Here is an 18,117-nt window from a genome sequence, read left to right as displayed (position 1 = left end):
TCTGGAAATCTGAAGATCTCTCCCTTCAGAATAATGATATATTCCCATACTGTCAAGGTTGGTGAGGTAACAAGTTACTTGTGACTATAGCTAGATCATTAAGAAATAACTTGGTCATGGCCATTGACAGGATAAGTGGCAGTAGAATTAACATGATGATAGTCTACCTAACTAATGGGAATTTTCAGAAATCACACGGTCTACTATAGCACATCAGACCACTATTTTTATTGTTGCTTGATAACTTCCTGTGTTCTGAAGATAGGCCAATAATATTTCCTTTCACAGAGGTTTAATGTTTGGATTAAAAACATTGGAGGTCTACATTTCTCATCGTGATCACGAGAGTCAAAATCCTTTCTCACTTTAGGATAAAATGCAATTGATAATATTTTGGGCCAAATTTAGAAGCAGAAAGTGTTCACACATGTATCTTTTACAAGGATGTGAACCATTTCAATTCATCATGATGTAAAGCATATTGTTATTTTGAATATTTATTATTTTCAATGTTTACACTAAAACTACATAATTTGTGATATTACATTTTTATCACCCTCTGAATGCAGAAATTAAAAGTAATCAATCTTTTTTAAAATATGGTGAAATATTCACAGGCATACACATATAAATTGATCTGATATTTATGCTTTCTTACCCTATGATAATATCTGATACTGGATCACAAATAGAATCACAGATACAAACAAGGTAAAAGCAATTTTGTATCTAGCCCACTTATAAATGAAAATAACCAGGGCAAACAAGAGAATTATATCTTAACTTCATTGTGAAATAACTCGGATGGAATAACACTTATCATAAGAGCCTTGCACATAAACTTTAATGTTGACCTGAAAATGACCTTTGACCTTACCGTGTGACCTCCGACTGCAGCATAACATGCAGGTCCCCCAAGTCCATCTACCATCCAAGTTTGGTTGAAAAGCGACTTACGGTTGCGGAGTTAGGTGTCATAAGAGTCTTGCATGTAAACTTTAACGTTGACCCGAAAATGACCTTTGACCTTACCATGTGACCTCAGACTGCAGCATAACATGAAAATGACCTTTGACCTTACCATGTGACCTCAGACTGCAGCATAACATGCAGGTCCCCCGAGTCCATCTACCATCCAAGTTTGGTTGAAAAGCGACTTACGGTTGTGGAGTTATTATGGGTTTGTAACGGACGGACGACATTTCGATCCCTAAGTCTCGCCTTCACCTCTGGCGGGCGAGACAAAAAGTGGTACAAAGAATTTGCAACATTCTTATTATTATTATGTAATTGTTTAGACTGAAATTTTTAAAGAGTAATGATAACTATATGATTATTAGCATAAATAGATAGTTTTGCAGTAACATCATGTAGGTTAGTCCTGAAAAGGACTATTGGTTTATCTTTCTGATAGTAGCTCTCAAACGAACTGTTGATGTTTCGAGCACATAAGCTTGATAACGAAGAGCAAAGCTTATGTGCATGAAATATCAAGAATTCTGCGCTACTATCAGAAAGATAAATCAACAGTCCTTTTCAGGACTAACCTACATACAATGTAAAAAATGAAGCGCTATTTTAGTCTATATTTGAACTAAAAAATCAGCACTCGTAGTGCAGTCACTATACAAGCACTGTAAGTGCTAAATTATCACTTCATTTTTACAGTGTAGCACTACCACAAAACTCTTCATCACGTCTTACCACCATGCAAATACTACAGGTAGAATCTACTCATCAGGGGGTCCCAGTTACTCGTATTCTCGACTGGGATTAACATAGACATTTCCGGGGGATTCTTATAAATATTTGTTTTTTCAGAACGGACCCATGTATAAGGATTATTCAGTTGAAAAATAGGACCCATGGCTAAGGATTTCTTGTACTAGCAAGACCCATGTCTAAGGATTTTTTTTCGCAAAAAACAACCAACTGGGGTGGCACATCCCATATGCGACATACACATGAGTACCCCTCACCCCCCCCCCCCCCCCCCCCCGGAGTATTCTGGTGACATATTCACAAAATTACTAAATTTCTCATATGAAGAGACACAGTTTATGCAATATTAAACACTCAAATGATTATGCAGAGAGCTTTTTACATCAAATATGCACACATATCATCAAGCAAGAATGAATATTATTTTTTCTTGTTTTTTAGGTTTGTATAAAAATTCAATGAATTATTTATTCATCATACAAATATATTCAAACCTTGTGTTAAAATGAGCAACAGAGAGTTGATCAAAAAGAAAATCTTGTGCACACCTCCCAAACAAAGAAATAGAAAGTAAAATAAGATAGAGAATGGGGATAAACTGTAAGGGAAAGAAATCAAAATAAATCCAGCAAATAAAGCTGCAAAATGTAAAAGGTGAGCTTGGGACATAGTTTGGTTGCTACAGATGATATAACAAAATTTTCTTTTAAATGATATTGTCTGCTTGAAACAATTTCTCTTACGTCAGAGTTCTCATCTCACCAGTTTTATTGCACTTTTGGAGCACTTAGTAAACAAAAAAATTCATCGTTTACTCCGGAGTGGAATCATAAAATTGATTTACACCTGGCTCATGAAGGCATTCATCATATTCCATCAACATGGCATGAACATCTATTAATCATCATGCGAGCTTACTCTGTGCACACTTGGTTGAAGTGACAAGCTCGTAGAAGTGCCATCACAGCTTCCGACCATAATTCATGGCTCAACATGGCAATATATAGCGAAATAAGACCAATGACATTGACTGCTGCACAAACTTTCTCTCGATTGTAATATTGGATGTATTTGAAAGACATGAGAAAGACAGTGATAGAACTCAGCTTGTTGGCTTTTGGGGTGTATAGAAGTTTCAATACACAGAAACGTGAGTTTTTTTTCTAATCATCAATTTTGATCTATATCGAGGCATATTTTCACTTGGTCGTCATCTATTCATTTTCTCACTCATCCATCCCTATCACTTTTTTTTCACAAGAATAAATGTCCAAAAGATGTCATTTATCATCTCAACGTGCAGCTGCTATCCCACACAGAACTGAAGATCCAAGTACATAGCAACCATATCATCTCTCAACTTCTTCAGAGATCATATATCACTATCAAACATTTCACAAATATTTCACCAAAAAATAACCTTTGTATTGATCTAGTGTAAGATTATCAATACTGCAGATGCCATTCAAACCATGCTCGGAAAAGACGATTTTATTTTTCTCTTGTTACCAAACTACTTGACCCTTCTTTTTATATTAATTTCTCACTTGCTTATCTGATACTATTGTATAATGCTTAACCAGAGGTGATAGACCTGAAAAAACAAACATGTATAACAAAGTCTATCACACCTTTTTTATTGACTGCCATATTTCTACATATATTTGAACAACTAATTGATAACAATTTAACTGCTTAGGCAGTAATAAATTGGGGCCTGTTTCATAAAGAGTTACAGCTGTTGTAACTTTGCCATTATGGCAACTACAATGGTATCCTTGATTTTGATTGGCTGCTGAGCCCTGTTGGCATGGTAATTGCCATAATAGCAATGTTTCAACAGTTGATAGTCCTTAATGAAACGGGCCCCTGTTCAAGGTGCAAATGCACAAGACTTATTGTTCTGAATTATTTTTTTTTGCTGATATAAATTAATTTGTTTAAATACATTAAGCACAAGAACCAACTTTTTTAAAAAATATTTCACTAAGAAAGAACTGTCTAAACTTGCATTCTGATGGGACTTTAAAAAATACATAACTGACCCTTAAACTATCCAAAAAAGTTTGATCTTATTTTAGATAAGGTTTACTGTGAGACAAACCCTATTATTTGATTCAATGTATTTGTGATAGGAACAATCTTGAATATATGATGTTGTATTGCATCTTTTGTCATTCTATTTTAGCTTTTGCCTTTCTGTAATGTATTACCCAATATATATGTTTCTTATATTCTCGGGGTCAATGTTGAATTAGACTATACATGCCCTTATATTTTACCCCCTAATTCGTAATTGTGCTTCATTTTCGATCTGCATTTTTTGTATTTTATTTATTTAATCACGGTCAAAAAGCCTGCCTTCAGCAAGGCCGTGGACAAAAGATAATAACAATTAATATCAACATAAAACAAGCACACAAAAATAAGAATGAAAAAATCAAAGAATGGTAAAATACAATTGGCAAAAGTAAAATTGGAGTTAACAAAAAATGAAAAATAAATAGACAAAAATAATATACAAAGTTATGTCAAATTTAAACTTAAATAAATGAAGGTATAATGCGTTTTCATCAATGGTCATCGGGGTGGGGAATTAAATTGAGAAAGTGATATGAGACGTGCAAATGTAGTCGGGTTTTTTCTAACCGGTTTGTTGCGGGTAGGTTATTGAATAATTTAGAAGCTGAATAAAGGGGACTGTTTTTAGATAACTAGAATGAGGCTCCGGTCTGTAACTATATCTCATATATAAAATGTGTATTTTGCAATCTTTTTGTATCATCTATGCTCTTATGGTGAATGGAAACAACTGAAATTGAATGGAAAAGTAACAAGAATCTTCTACCTTATGTTCACAAAGCTGCTCCGGGGTACTTCCATCCTCTGCCGCTATGTATTTAATGTGAAAGAGTTTTCCATCAAACGTGTACCATGGCATCAGTGATTCCATACGGAATGGAAGACAACAGGTTGAGTTGGCAAAGAGACCTGTAGTCAGACCTCTCACAAAGATGGCTGCTAGGTGAACTCCCCTGGAACTTACTCTAGGAACCTGCAGGTACAATAATTAGGTTAGAAACCAGATATCAACGTCATTAATATCATTATTACCATTTATCATTTATTCAATCACGTATTCTAAATATCAACATCATCATCATTCTAATTGTTCTTATTATAAACATTGATCATATAAAAGAGAAGTGATTTTTAATGTCATGTTATACAATACCTAAGTTCACTGTGCCAAATTTGTTGCTGAAAGTCAAAGCTGGATAATTGATGTTCTGCGAGTGAGCGAAACGCGCGACTGAAAGTTTTTGCCAAATAATAATAATAGAAAGGCATACTTTTGCCATCGAAATTGACTCCTCACGTTTGAAATATGCAAGTGATGGCGCTAACTTTGGCATTAGGGCTGAAAATAGAAAAACAACTTTTCATGAGATTTTAAAATCATAACTGATTACCGGTATTTCAGTTTACATATTCATTTCAAATGTTAGATATTATGTAAGAAAGGGGCCACTGAACACCGAACTTGCGAATTTAATTCATGCCCCCTGCAACAATCACTCCAAAGAAAAAATAAATGCCTTATCAATTATTACAATTATTAATGCACTTTGTAATTTCATCAAGCACTTTTCAGTGAGGGAACCAGGATGGTTACACATGCTCTCTTATGCCCAGACAGTCGGTTATACTACCTTTACTTCTACCTCAAACCTTTATATAGACGTACTTGCACACTTTTGAAAACTAATAATCATACAAACCTGCAATCGCTTCAGTGTTGCTGGGCTATGACCCTGGAAGCATATGGCTTGTGCTACGAAGGCATCAATATCACATGACCTTAGAGCAGACTCCGCAGCATGGATGAGCAGAAAATGGAGGATGCAGCAGAGCAGGATGTGATGATCGGGGATGGCATCCAAAATTCCATCTTCAAAGAGCTTGGTACAGTACATGCAGGAGAAGAAGACTCTAAGACGTAGTCTTTGAACATCATCTGTGATATCATCAACGCATAAGTCTTCTAATCTGGGATGAGGAACTGGATAATGATAGGAGAAATATTCAACTGCCTCTACGAGAAAAAAATCATGATTAATTTATACTCCCCATGAAATTGAAACATTGAGATCTAACCAGATACATGATGAGGAAATCAAATAAAACAGATTATTGAAAAAATACCATAGCAAAATGGTAAATTAAAGGACAGAATGACATGTAAAATTTATAATTAAATGAAAACTATATTAGAAAACCATGTGAATATAACTGCTACAATGACCAAATGCCAAAAAAGATATTGGCTTCTTATTTTTCATCAAAGACAGCCCTCTGTCTACTTGGTATTTAGTTAGAATTTTTATTCTTTCAAAGTTGTTTGCTTATTATCAATTAACCGGCATATAAAAATATATCATGAGGATGAAAATGAGTATTTACCAATATCTAGGGGCATCCCTTGAACAACATCTGGGACATCCATTGGATTTCCAGCATAAGCACACATTTCTTCCACAGTTCCAAACTGTACTGAAAGCCCTCCTGCATTCACTGGTCCAGACAAACCCACCACGCTTCCTTGAACATGTGATTGTAGAAGGATGCCATAAAGGCGTTGGCGGATAGGTCTGTACACAAGACCAGAGGAAGGTGTGGCAGTGTCAGTGTCGTCATCCATGGTCATGTTACTTCTGTACCCTTGAAGGGTTATGACCTGCAGAACAAAGTCGGTAATGTCCAAATTCCTGTGATAAGAAGCAACTTTGTTCATCACAGACTGGTTTACTTGAGGTGTACCTGATGACTCAAATGGAGCTCTTGCTGGACCAGCAGCAGCACCAATTCTGGATGGGACATCGCTCCCTTGCATATTGTCACAAGCATAGTCCTGTATGCACTCATACAAGTAATCATGTTGGAAAGCTCTTCCTACATCATAGGCAACAGAATGCAGGCTTGTTTTTGACAGGTCTCGTAGATGTAAAGATCTGATATAACCTGCTACACTAGGAACAAGTGGATCACGTTTGCCACGAGTCACTCTTTTGTGGAACTGAGAGAGCATAGGAAAAGGCACTGTGTCACAACCTAGTAAACAAGCAAGAAGAGGTAAGAACTGTGGAGGAATGCCTAGATGATGACAAAAGATATCTCTCCTGAACAGCTGCACTTCTCTGACGTGTCCATTGCTGCAGGTTATGTAGAACCACTGTGGCACATCAAAGATCATGAAGTCTGTGTCCCTACTGACAATTCCAAAGCTTTTACTATTCCTGCAATGGAGAAATAGTTCTCTATCAACCTCTATGGAAGAATTGTAGATGGTGACACCAAGGCCCTTCATAGCAAAACGTGTAAGAGTGCTAAGACTTGTTGGGATGTGAAACAGCTTGTGGTCAGGATGCCGTCCTGAATGCTTGATGAAATTAAAGATTTTGGAAACAGATTTCCTTTCATTTTGCCTCCTATCGATCCAGGTTTTAATTTTCTTCTTTTCCACAACTCCATCGAACATAACAAGAAGCTCAAATCCAGCATTTTGAAAGTATCTTATAAACTCTTTGATGTGTTCTAAATACTGCAGCCATTGTCCCCCAAAGGCAAACTCTAGCGATCCATAGATATCCCTGATGTAACCATTGCAGTCGATTAAAAGCTGAGGCTTGGTGTTGTACCTTTGATAATACTGGTCTGCTAGTCTTCTGAGATCCACACGTTCAAAAGCATCAGGACATTGTCCTTGGACATAAGACAGCAGTCCTCTTACACCCATTGTGTGTTGTTACAGATCAATATGGTTGAGCACGTCTTTTTGCAGATATCTTTCCTTAGGGAAGGAGAGAGGACAACAAAAGTAGATACTGTAATATTCAAGAATATGCAAGCAAGGGAGACTTTTAAATATGACTAGCTTCTTTAATACCCACCAGTCACAAAAATTACTTTCTTATTGTAATTTACATCTTGATCAGAATATTGTAGGGGTATACCAATAGGGGGTAGGAGGTAACTCCGTTAGAAAAATTATACATTTTTTTCATGAATCCCTTTTTTAGTTCATATTTTCAATTTTATATTTTCAATTTGTTGGGAGATATATTATGAATATTTTTCAATGATCGGGGGTGGTATTCTCAGGTCATTTTATCTCTTAAAATGAAATTGGTATTCTGAGATGACATTTTGTATCTCAGATGAAATTCAAATTTTATCTTGTATATCTATAGATGATAAGCGACAGCGCAGTGCCTGCGTAGACATACCAATTGCCTATTTTACCATTGCAACATGGATGATGTGCTTTCATCAGTATTTCTAGGTGAATTTACTCCAAATTTTAACATGAAAATGAAGAAAAATGATACACTGAGAATAACACCTTAATGTTATTCCTGTACAATCAGGAAATTTTTCATAAGACTTTTCTTGACTAATATCTTTGACATGATGCTTGAAAAGATGTGAGATAGACTTGAAAAAAAAAGAGAGCATTTTCAATAACTTAACAATCTCACTCCTTTGCCACACCTCCTGGCGGAATGAATTTCCATTGGTTGAGTGAGATGATAGAGATATAAAAGCGTGTTACTCATTGGATATTGATTAAAAAATAGGTGTGTCTTACAGGGATAAAATTGTTTTCAGAAAACTAATTCGGAGAGATTTTTAAGGGTATTTTATCTCAAGGATTTTAACCGAGATAAAATATTTTATTTCATCTGAGATAAGTGGATCTCAGAATAACACCCAGAGTCATTTGATTGACTTTAAAAGCAAATTAAGAAAACAAGTGGAATGCCTCTGGCCATCTCACCTGCATCATGCGGTTCAATATAGCAGCAGTGCTGACTTTGAATACTACTCTAACTCGCACAAGATGTTCAGTGATACATGGTTACTCTTATGTCCACTTTTTATGAACTAGACCAATAAACTTACAGAGATATGATGGATATTCAACAAAAAACCCCAACATGGCCAAAGTTCATTGACCTTACATGACCTTTGACCTTGATCATGTGACCTGAAACTCGAACAGGATGTTCAGTGATACTTGATTACTCTTATGTACAAGTTTCATGAATCAGATCCATAAACTTTCAAAGTTATGATGGTAATTCAACAGATACACCCAATTCGGCCAAAGTTCATTGACCTTTGACCTTGGTCATGTGACCTGAAACGCGCACAGGATGTTCAGTGATACTTGATTACTCTAATGTCCAAGTTTCATGAACTAGGTCCATATATTTTCTAAGTTATGATGACATTTCAAAAACTTAACCTCAGGTTAAGATTTTGATGTTGATTCCTCCAACATGGTCTAAGTTCATTGACCCTAAATGACCTTTGACCTTGGTCATGTGACATGAAACTCTAATAGGATGTTCAGTAATACTTGATTAAACTTATGGCCAAGTTTTATTAACTAGGTCCATATACTTTCTAAGTTATTATGTCATTTCAAAAACTTAACCTCAGGTTAAGATTTGATGTTGACGCCGCCGCCGCCGTCGGAAAAGCGGCGCCTATAGTCTCACTCTGCTTCGCAGGTGAGACAAAAACAAGTGGAATGCCTCTGGCCGTCTCATCTGCATCACGCGATTCAACATAGCAGCAGTGCTGACTTTGAAAACTACTATAACTCGCACAAGATGTTCAGTGATACTTGGTTACTCTTATTTCCACGTTTTATGAACTAGACCAATACACTTACAGAGATAGGATGGTAATTCAACAAATACCCCCAATGTGGCCAAAATTCATTGACCTCACATGACCTTTGACCTTGATCATGTGACCTGAAACTTGCACAGGATATTCAGTGATACTTGATTACTCTTATGTCCAAGTTTCAAAAGTCAGATCAATAAACTTTTAAAGTTTTTATTGTAATTCAACAGATACCCCCAAATCGGCCAAAGTTCATTGACCCTAAATGACCTTTGACCTTGGTCATGTGACATGAAACTCATGCAGGATGTTTGGTGAAACATGATTGACCTTATGTCCAAGTTTAATGAACTAGGTCCATATATTTTCTAAGTTATGATGACATTTAAAAACTTAACCTCAGGTTAAGATTTTGATGTTGATTCCCCCAACATGGTCTAAGTTCATTGACCCTAAATGACCTTTGACCTTGGTCATGTGACATGAAACTCTAAGAGGATGTTCAGTAATACTTGATTAACCTTATGGCCAAGTTTCATGAACTAAGTTTTGATGTCATTTCAAAAACTTAACCTCAGGTTAAGATTTGATGTTGACGCCGCCGCCGCCGTCGGAAAAGCGGCGCCTATAGTCTCACTCTGCTATGCAGGTGAGACAATAAAATTGATGTATGAATACTCAATATTATTCTTACCTCCCTGCTATTACGCAAATACTGTCTCCTAATATCAAATAATATATTATTGGTAGAAAAATAAGTTTAGGGGTATACACAAGTAAGTGTGTCCAAAATCACCCCCCCCCCCTTCCTTAAAGGTCAAGTCCACCTCAGAAAAATGTTGATTTGAATCAATAGAGAAAAATCAGACAAGCACAATGCTTAAAATTTCATCAAAATCGGATGTAAAATAAGAAAGTTATGACATTTCAAACTTTCGCTTATTTTCAACAAAATAGTTATATGAACGAGCCAGTTACATCCAAATGAGAGAGTCGATGATGTCACTCACTCACTATTTCTTTTGTTTTTTATTGTTTGAATTATACAATATTTCAATTTTTACGAATTTGACGATTAGGACCTCCTTGCCTGAAGCACAAAATGTTAAAATAATGGAATTACATGTGTTCAGTGAGGAATGAAACTTCATTTCACATGACAATGACAAGAAAATCAAAATATTTCATATTTCAAACAATAAAAAACAAAAGAAATAGTGAGTGAATGACATCATCGACTCTCTCATTTGGATGTAGCTGGCTCGTTCATATAACTGTTTTTGTAAAATGAAGCGAAACTTTGAAATGTCATAACTTTCTTATTTTACATCCGATTTTGATGAAATTATCAGTGTTATGCCTGTTGAATTTTTCTCGTTTTATTCAAATTAAGTTTTTGTTGGGGTGGACTTGTCCTTTAAGAATAACCTGCCCATCTTCTCATTTGCATGTAAACAAAGTTTACATGTACAAAGTTTACATGTACTACGCATGTAGGACCAACAAGTAAATTAAAATTCAAACTGCATCCTCATACCCCTATAATGGAGCTTGAAATACCAGCTATTTTGCCAGTGTTATGGTAGGCCTACAACAAAATACTTGCATTATCCAAAGCATAAAAATAATGAAAACTTTTGCTTCAACTGTTCTAGCCTGCAGGATATTTTTAGCATCCAGTCGAGATTCATGATATTCATTGGCAAATGCACATTTTTTAAATCTAGCACCGCTCATGATTTTGCTGCCCTCTATACATGTCTGGTAGCTAGGCTACATAACAAAGAAGACAAGATGGCAACAATAACACACCTGAGTAAATGCTCCCGCTGTTAATTATTTTCAATATTTTTACACTTTTTTTTACAAATACACTCACCATTAGTGTGTGCGGGGGGTAAATATACTTGTAGCCCATTTACATAAGTTTGGGCTCAAAACCCTAAACCACTCATTTAATGAACAAGGTTATGATATAACGGGCCTGAAGAGAGCGTTGTTGGCCCAGTCAGTAAAGCGTCTGCCCGTTGAAACAAAGATCGTGGGTTCGAGTCCATCCCAGGCGGATGACTGACTGACTCACTGAAGCCAGTGCATTGTGTGAACGTCTCCCATGTTTCATAGAGGCAGGCTATGTAACCATGGAAAACTCTCCGTCCCTCGGACAGGATGTTAAATGGAAGCCCCGTGTAGAGGAGAGTCACCACCTTTGCACATCAAGAATCTGCTGCACTATTCTTATAAGAGTAGGGTGAAACCACGGTGTAGTGGTCTACCTGCACTCCCCCCAATCAGTTATATCGGGAAGAGAGACCTGCAGGTCATAGTGATTCAGTTCCCTTTTCTCCTTTCAGGTACAGTTGACGCCAAACAAATAATAATAATAATGAACTTAAATTTTGATTTTACTAAGTTTAATCGTGGGAAATGGTATGCCGTCCCTGGCTCCATGGAGATTAAGCATGTCAGTAGTATGAATTTAATCTCTAGGAGCCTCTTGGCTACGCCAGTTTCAGTTTAGATTAAAACTTTCAAGTTTTAAGATAAAAAAAATAATCAAAGCCAAAGGACAAACTCAATGCTGTGCAGAAATAAATTGTTAGTTTAGCTGTTAAATGCCTGGTGAAAAAAAATCAGGTCATCTATTAAATCAATATTGGAGAGTAAACAGTGGCGTACCATGGGTCACGGCATTGGGGGACACCAGCAAAATTCTTTACTCACCTAGTGAGCACGCTCAGTTGCCAGGTATACTGACCTAATAGAGACAGTGCCATTAAATGGATACGCATCTCACTAAGATATTGCGAGCGCAAAGCGTAAGCTGAAAATTTAGGAAATTCAGACCTGAAGAGGGGTATTTTAAGGCTTGTTTGTTGGAATTCACCAAGACCATATGTATTTCAATAACCAAATGATGAGAGCGCGAAGCACAACATTTTTTTATTCAGATCAGAAAAAGGGATATTTTAAGGATAGATTTTAGGAATTAATAAAGAGCAGACATATCTCACAAATCCACTAATGCGAACCTAAGTACTGACAGGAAATGTTTTATATTAAGACCTTAAAGTGGGGCAATCACTTTAATCATGAAAAAGAATCATATGTCACTACAGAAAACAATGATAACTTTAAGTGCGAGGAAATATACTTGGGGCATTATCCTGGGGCCTGTTGCATGACGAGATGAGCGATACGTAGGAACGTCCTAGGACCATTCTTCCAAGATAGGAAGATTGGCGACAAATCAGTGCTTTCCGTTTCACGAAGGCAACTTTGTCTTCCAAGTCCGCGACATCGTTTGATATTGATAGTATCAGAAAAATATTTAGTCTTTATCGTCACCTGAACCTTTTCAGAATGACGACTTTTCATAAAATTATTTATTTCCATAAAAGGAGATCAAATTACATTTTATTTATTACTGATTGTAGAATTGATGTATGGAGCTTACTTCATGAGGTAAAAAGAGAAAAAAAATTTACAGATTCACAAACATAACTGAATAAAATTGAAATTTTAATTATTTCCCTTCTTTAGAACACAGTGTCCTTTTAGAGATACCTTTCATTGATATTTTAACAAAAGAGATCCTTGTCAGATATAAAATTTGATTTAACTAAGTAATTTTGACAGTTTAGTGTTCAATATTCTGTATTTTCATAGAATACTTATATATAATGATAATTTTGCAAATTATGCGTTAATATGTTATTTGTTGAGGTAAACATAGGGTGTGAATGGGGTACACAAAATCAACAGTGTCTGATTGTATGAGACTAAAAAGGAAAATATGAGAGGCTGCGTGTGAAAAATCTAATGTATTTATTTTATTTGTCAGATATAACACAAGAAATACAAATGTGAGTGTTTAAATATACATCGGTTGCATGATGAGTAACCGAAGACAAGGAAAATATGAACATTGCTGCAAGCATGTCCAAGTGAATAAAGTACTTGTAGTGCTTTGCAATAATGAATAAAACATATAAAAAGTTGTGCAATCCACAATGGAAAAATACTATTAACAGAAATAATGCTAACAATTGCAACGATAATAAACGTTGGTCATATTAAAAGTTGATCACAAGAATAGGCTTATGAATGATAAAAAACATATATGTATGACTACCGTGATTCTTTTAACATGACATAGGAGCCGAAAGGGGGCTACCCTACGATTTAAAATGCACCTGTTTATATGGACTTTCCACAGTCTTTTCATTGATGAACTTATCTTCATTTGTAATGATTGTAATGGATTCGTCAGCTATAGGGCTGTATCTTTAATTCAATTAGCTATTTTGTTACTGCAGAGTTTTGTTTTGTTTCACTGTTTCACATCTCAAGTTATCCCAAATCCAAGAATTAATTTTCATTGATTAAAATTACTCTTATGAAAAAATAATGATCATAATGAAAATGAAATAAAAAATAAGTAAAAGATAGATAGCATGTTTAACGTCTTAGCTTTGTATTGTTTTTTTTTGCTGAACGTTAAACGTTTTTTTCCTTACACAATTTCTTATAAAGAAAGTTGTTTTCATGTTGTTTAATTATCTTTATTGAGAAAGCATGAGGGGTCGGAGATATAGTGCCGCCCATTTCGATAGTTCAAGTTTTTTTTATGGAAAAGGGGAGGGGATTGGACGGAGGGAGAATAAAGAAAACATATTTCTAAAAAACGTTTGGGCCTACATTACCCCCGGAGAAGTTAAAATGACATCTGCTTTTGGTTGTCTTGTCGACCTGAAATTGATGACAACTAGCCCCTATATAAAGAATAACTTGGCGCCATCCCAGATAAAATGCATCATAAACCCACTAAAAAATATGTTTTAAGGTAATATGTCAGTGTGGCTTGCCGTAAACGCATTTTCTCTCAATGCCGACAGTGGCGGGCGGTGTGCAAAGAAGATCATGCCTACGTAGGACATGTCTTTCCAAGGACCATTCTTCGAATCGCCCAAATCGGCTTCGTGAAACAGTTGAGCGATATCTCGTTCTTACATAAAATGGTTCTACGAAAGAACATTTCATGCAACAGGCCCCTGGTTTAAGTCATATCATAACCTTGTTCATTGAATGAGTGGTTTAAGTCACCACTCCATTCATTTCGTCAGCGGTGGTGACTTCTTTCATCTCCCGTTGACTTTGTACACAACGAGCATTATGGAGCATACTAATACTAACCTTGCAATACACACTGACACACACGAGAAGAGAGGTGACTTATTTCTGGATAAGGCCATATTTGGTGCATATTTACTTGAAAACGGGAGGTTTTGGTACAAGATTATATATCTTGTTAAACAGACAATACAAGAACAAAAAAACAATGACGACATAGGCCCTGAGCAAATTATGTTTAAAAAAGTTATAAAAAAGGTGTTTCTTCTGTAATATAACTTCATTGTAATAATATGAAGTTATAATTATCTTCTTTCCCATGAACACTACATTGCTCTTCCTTTCTCCCTCCTTTTCTTCTTTTCCCGTTTTTTTTTGCATCGTAGTTACACCACTGAGAGTAAACCCGGATAAAATTAGCTAAATGTAGTAAATGTAAAAAAACGGACATTTGGAATGGCCATGCCCATGGGCTTGCGCACTCATTCAATGAACAAGGTTATGATATAACCTTGTTCTCAGTTATATCTCCATGACATGTGTGGCAAAATAAGGGTGGCAATGTTTGGCTTATTTTCTCTTTTTGTTTAGGGCAAATGCCTGATTCCATTACACCTATTATTCACACAACTTGGCTCTTATTTAAATTTGACACTTTAAATAAATTTTTTCTTAATTAAAAATAGAGATCAAAAAATGAAAAATTTCTTGCCATATTACTTTCCACCAATAGAGGGCGTACACAAAAATATGCCCAGATTCAAGTTTTTGAGCGCTCTAGTGAATACAGAAATTATTCCCAAGTTACTAATGTAAAATAAATTGCAACTGTATGGAAATTAGTAATTTTGGTCACAAAAGTGATATTTTAATGATTTTTTAAAGTGTGTGCTCTGTACAACATTGGCATACCATAGTCCTACCTGAAGATTCCCCACACTCGCCACAGGCAGGATGGTAGCAGTGAACAAGTGGGCTTGCGGTGGTTTGCTTATAATATATGTCGAACACATCGCCAAACTCAGATTACATTACGTGGGACCGTTATCATGAGTGCGTTGACTTAAGAGTATTATATACATTTTATCAGTTCCACGTTCATTTATTTGAATTAAGGATTCAAGGATCATATCATGTTATCACAAAACAATGAAAGCACAAAATAAACTGGTTACACTTACAAGCATAAGCAAGCTAACAACAAATTTCACGTATAATATCTTCGTCGATACAAATTTTGTCGACTGCTTCAGTCTTCCAAGTTACGGTATCTTCTAGTTGAAAATGTACATCGTGCATGCATTGTGCGTGTCATGTCCCACGTTTTATCCGACAGTTACCATAATGAGGGAAAGATGTAAGATCTAACAACTTGTCGGACAAAGTCAAGATGTTGATGAAACGCTCTCCTGATTGACACTTTGATCAACATGTGGGTCTCCACGCATGGCACGCAAACACTAGCACTTGCAAAACTTTGTGTTTCAATTCTGAGCGAGAGGGCCTTAAAGGGGAAGTTCACCCTGACAAAAAGTTTATTGTAAAAATAGCAGAAAAAATAATAAAAAATATTGCCGAAAGTTTGAGAAAAATTCATCAAATAATTAAAAAGTTATTAGAATTTCAATTATTTGATTTGTGACGTCATATGCGAGCAGCATTCTTACATAGCGAATGGTAAAAAATCAATGAAATGTCATTTTCTCAGAAAATTGAAAATGGTTTTCACTGTAACTTTTGTATATCAATAGACAAATCATTTCACACCCGATCATGAAAAGAAAACAAAATTAAGTCATCAGGAACCATACAAAATTTGAAATTCATACATTTTATATTACATAACACATGGGGCAGCTGCTCGTTTATGACGTCACAAATCCAAAATTTTGAACTCTAATAACTTTCTTACTCTTTAACGGATTTTCCTCAAACCTTCAAAAATATTTTTTACTATTTTTTCTGCTATTTTCACAACAAAGTTTTCTTCAGGGTGAACTTCCCCTTTCAGTACAAAATGCATTAAAGGCTGCACATTGAGACCTTTAAAGGGATGGTCCGGGCTGAAAATATTTATATTTTAATACATAGAGTAGAATTCACTGAGCAAAATTGGATAACAAATAATGAAAAAAATATGATTTTATGTAATAATATATAATAAGGAAACGGAAAGTGTGACATCATCAGCCCACCTAATGAATATTAGTGACGACTGTTTTCATAAAATATTGCTAAACTTTAAACTTCAATAACTTTTATTATACGTGAAATTTGTTGTTAGCTTGCGAGTGAAGGGTTTGCAACTTTGCACAACAGACTGGTTCATAAAGCTTTTTCAAATGAATTGATATTTGTCATACTTAGGGTGGTTTGTTTAATATTAAATATTTCATCAATGAATGAAATAATCCAATTATATAGAGGAAGAAGAAATCTTTTTTTTTACACGAAAAGATGAAAAAGTTGTAAAGCCCCAGTTGTACGCATTATGACGCATGATAAATAATGATCACACAACTAAGCCCTCTTGAAAAAGTTTATATTATGTTATATCACTGCTGGATGTTGTAATCTTTGTGTGTGTGTGTGTGAGTGTGTGTGTGTGTCAATTGCTCAGCATTCGACTTCCGATAAAATTACTGTAAGAGAAATAGTCTTTCAGTCATCCTAGTCGTAGATAATTACAAGAAATACACATGAAAAACATGAATTGTTACCGTTTCATGTAGGACTTTCATGCAAACTAAACTTCCAATACCTACCCCCCCCCCTTATCTTTCTGAATTTCATCTCTATTTTAGGTGTTTCCTTTCCCGCCCAATTGTTACCAGCAGGTCGCTTAAGGGAAAGAATATATTCTGTGATAACACCATTTTAGTACAGTGATTTGGCGCACCCGCTGCTTTATGAATAGGCTTACGCGTTATTTATCAAACACAAAGTGAATACCTGCAGTATCATTATAAGGGCAGGGACAGGTGCAGGTAGTGATTTCACATCGAAAATTTGAACCAGATCTTTTCTAATTTCTCATCATCCACTGAACATTATATCAGTAAAACAATGGATGAATCTATAAACAGTTGGTCACTTTCAATTATTTTGCTCTGTCTTGTTTTCAATATTTCATTTATGATTAGGACTGCATGAGTTGGAGTAATGTTTACACCACTGATTTTTGCTCCTATCACACCTTGGTCTATGCGATTAACTCACGAGACATCAGACGAAACAAAATTCAAATCATAATTTGTATAGGGGATTTAAACACACATGTTGATGGCATTAAAAAGGGGGTGGGTAAGCTGGGGGTGCACTGGTTGCACGTCCACACTCCCGCTGAGGCAGAGGAGTTCCGACACTGGCAGCAAAACGAAATCTGTACCCCCTTTTCTGCTTTCAACAGCTGATATTCCAAATTTTAGTTCCACCTCCCCTAGATGTGCACACGCCCATATCACTTCACCTCACCAGGATGTGCACCTTCCCATGCCTTAACTCACATTACGCCCTCGGGCATTATGTGAACCTCAACCTGATTATACCCCCAAATCTTGAATG

At 35.8% G+C, this 18,117-nt stretch overlaps 1 protein-coding gene across 2 annotated transcripts in view; it reads right to left on the bottom strand.

Annotated features, from left to right (window-relative positions):
* LOC121418783 (constitutive coactivator of peroxisome proliferator-activated receptor gamma-like) overlaps positions 1 to 15,825 on the bottom strand; it is a 46,722-nt gene extending 30,897 nt beyond the window's left edge. Inside the window, exons 1-4 of one of the 2 annotated variants that reach the window (XM_041612887.1) lie at positions 15,735 to 15,825; positions 6,187 to 7,573; positions 5,505 to 5,785; positions 4,571 to 4,777 (exon numbers count right to left, since the gene is read on the bottom strand). In XM_041612887.1, the coding sequence (XP_041468821.1) occupies positions 4,571 to 4,777; positions 5,505 to 5,785; positions 6,187 to 7,519 (1,821 nt within the window). In that variant the 5' untranslated portion in view covers positions 7,520 to 7,573; positions 15,735 to 15,825. The remainder of the gene's footprint in view (positions 1 to 4,570; positions 4,778 to 5,504; positions 5,786 to 6,186; positions 7,574 to 15,734) is intronic. The other variant, XM_041612888.1, reaches the window with a different exon arrangement.
* Between the last annotated feature and the right edge of the window lie 2,292 nt (positions 15,826 to 18,117).

Source organism: Lytechinus variegatus, chromosome 7 (genome assembly GCF_018143015.1).
Source record: "Lytechinus variegatus isolate NC3 chromosome 7, Lvar_3.0, whole genome shotgun sequence".
Taxonomy (NCBI): Eukaryota; Metazoa; Echinodermata; class Echinoidea; order Temnopleuroida; family Toxopneustidae; genus Lytechinus; species Lytechinus variegatus.
The sequence above is the reverse complement of the archived record's forward strand: the minus strand, read 5'-3'. Positions and strand labels throughout refer to the sequence as shown.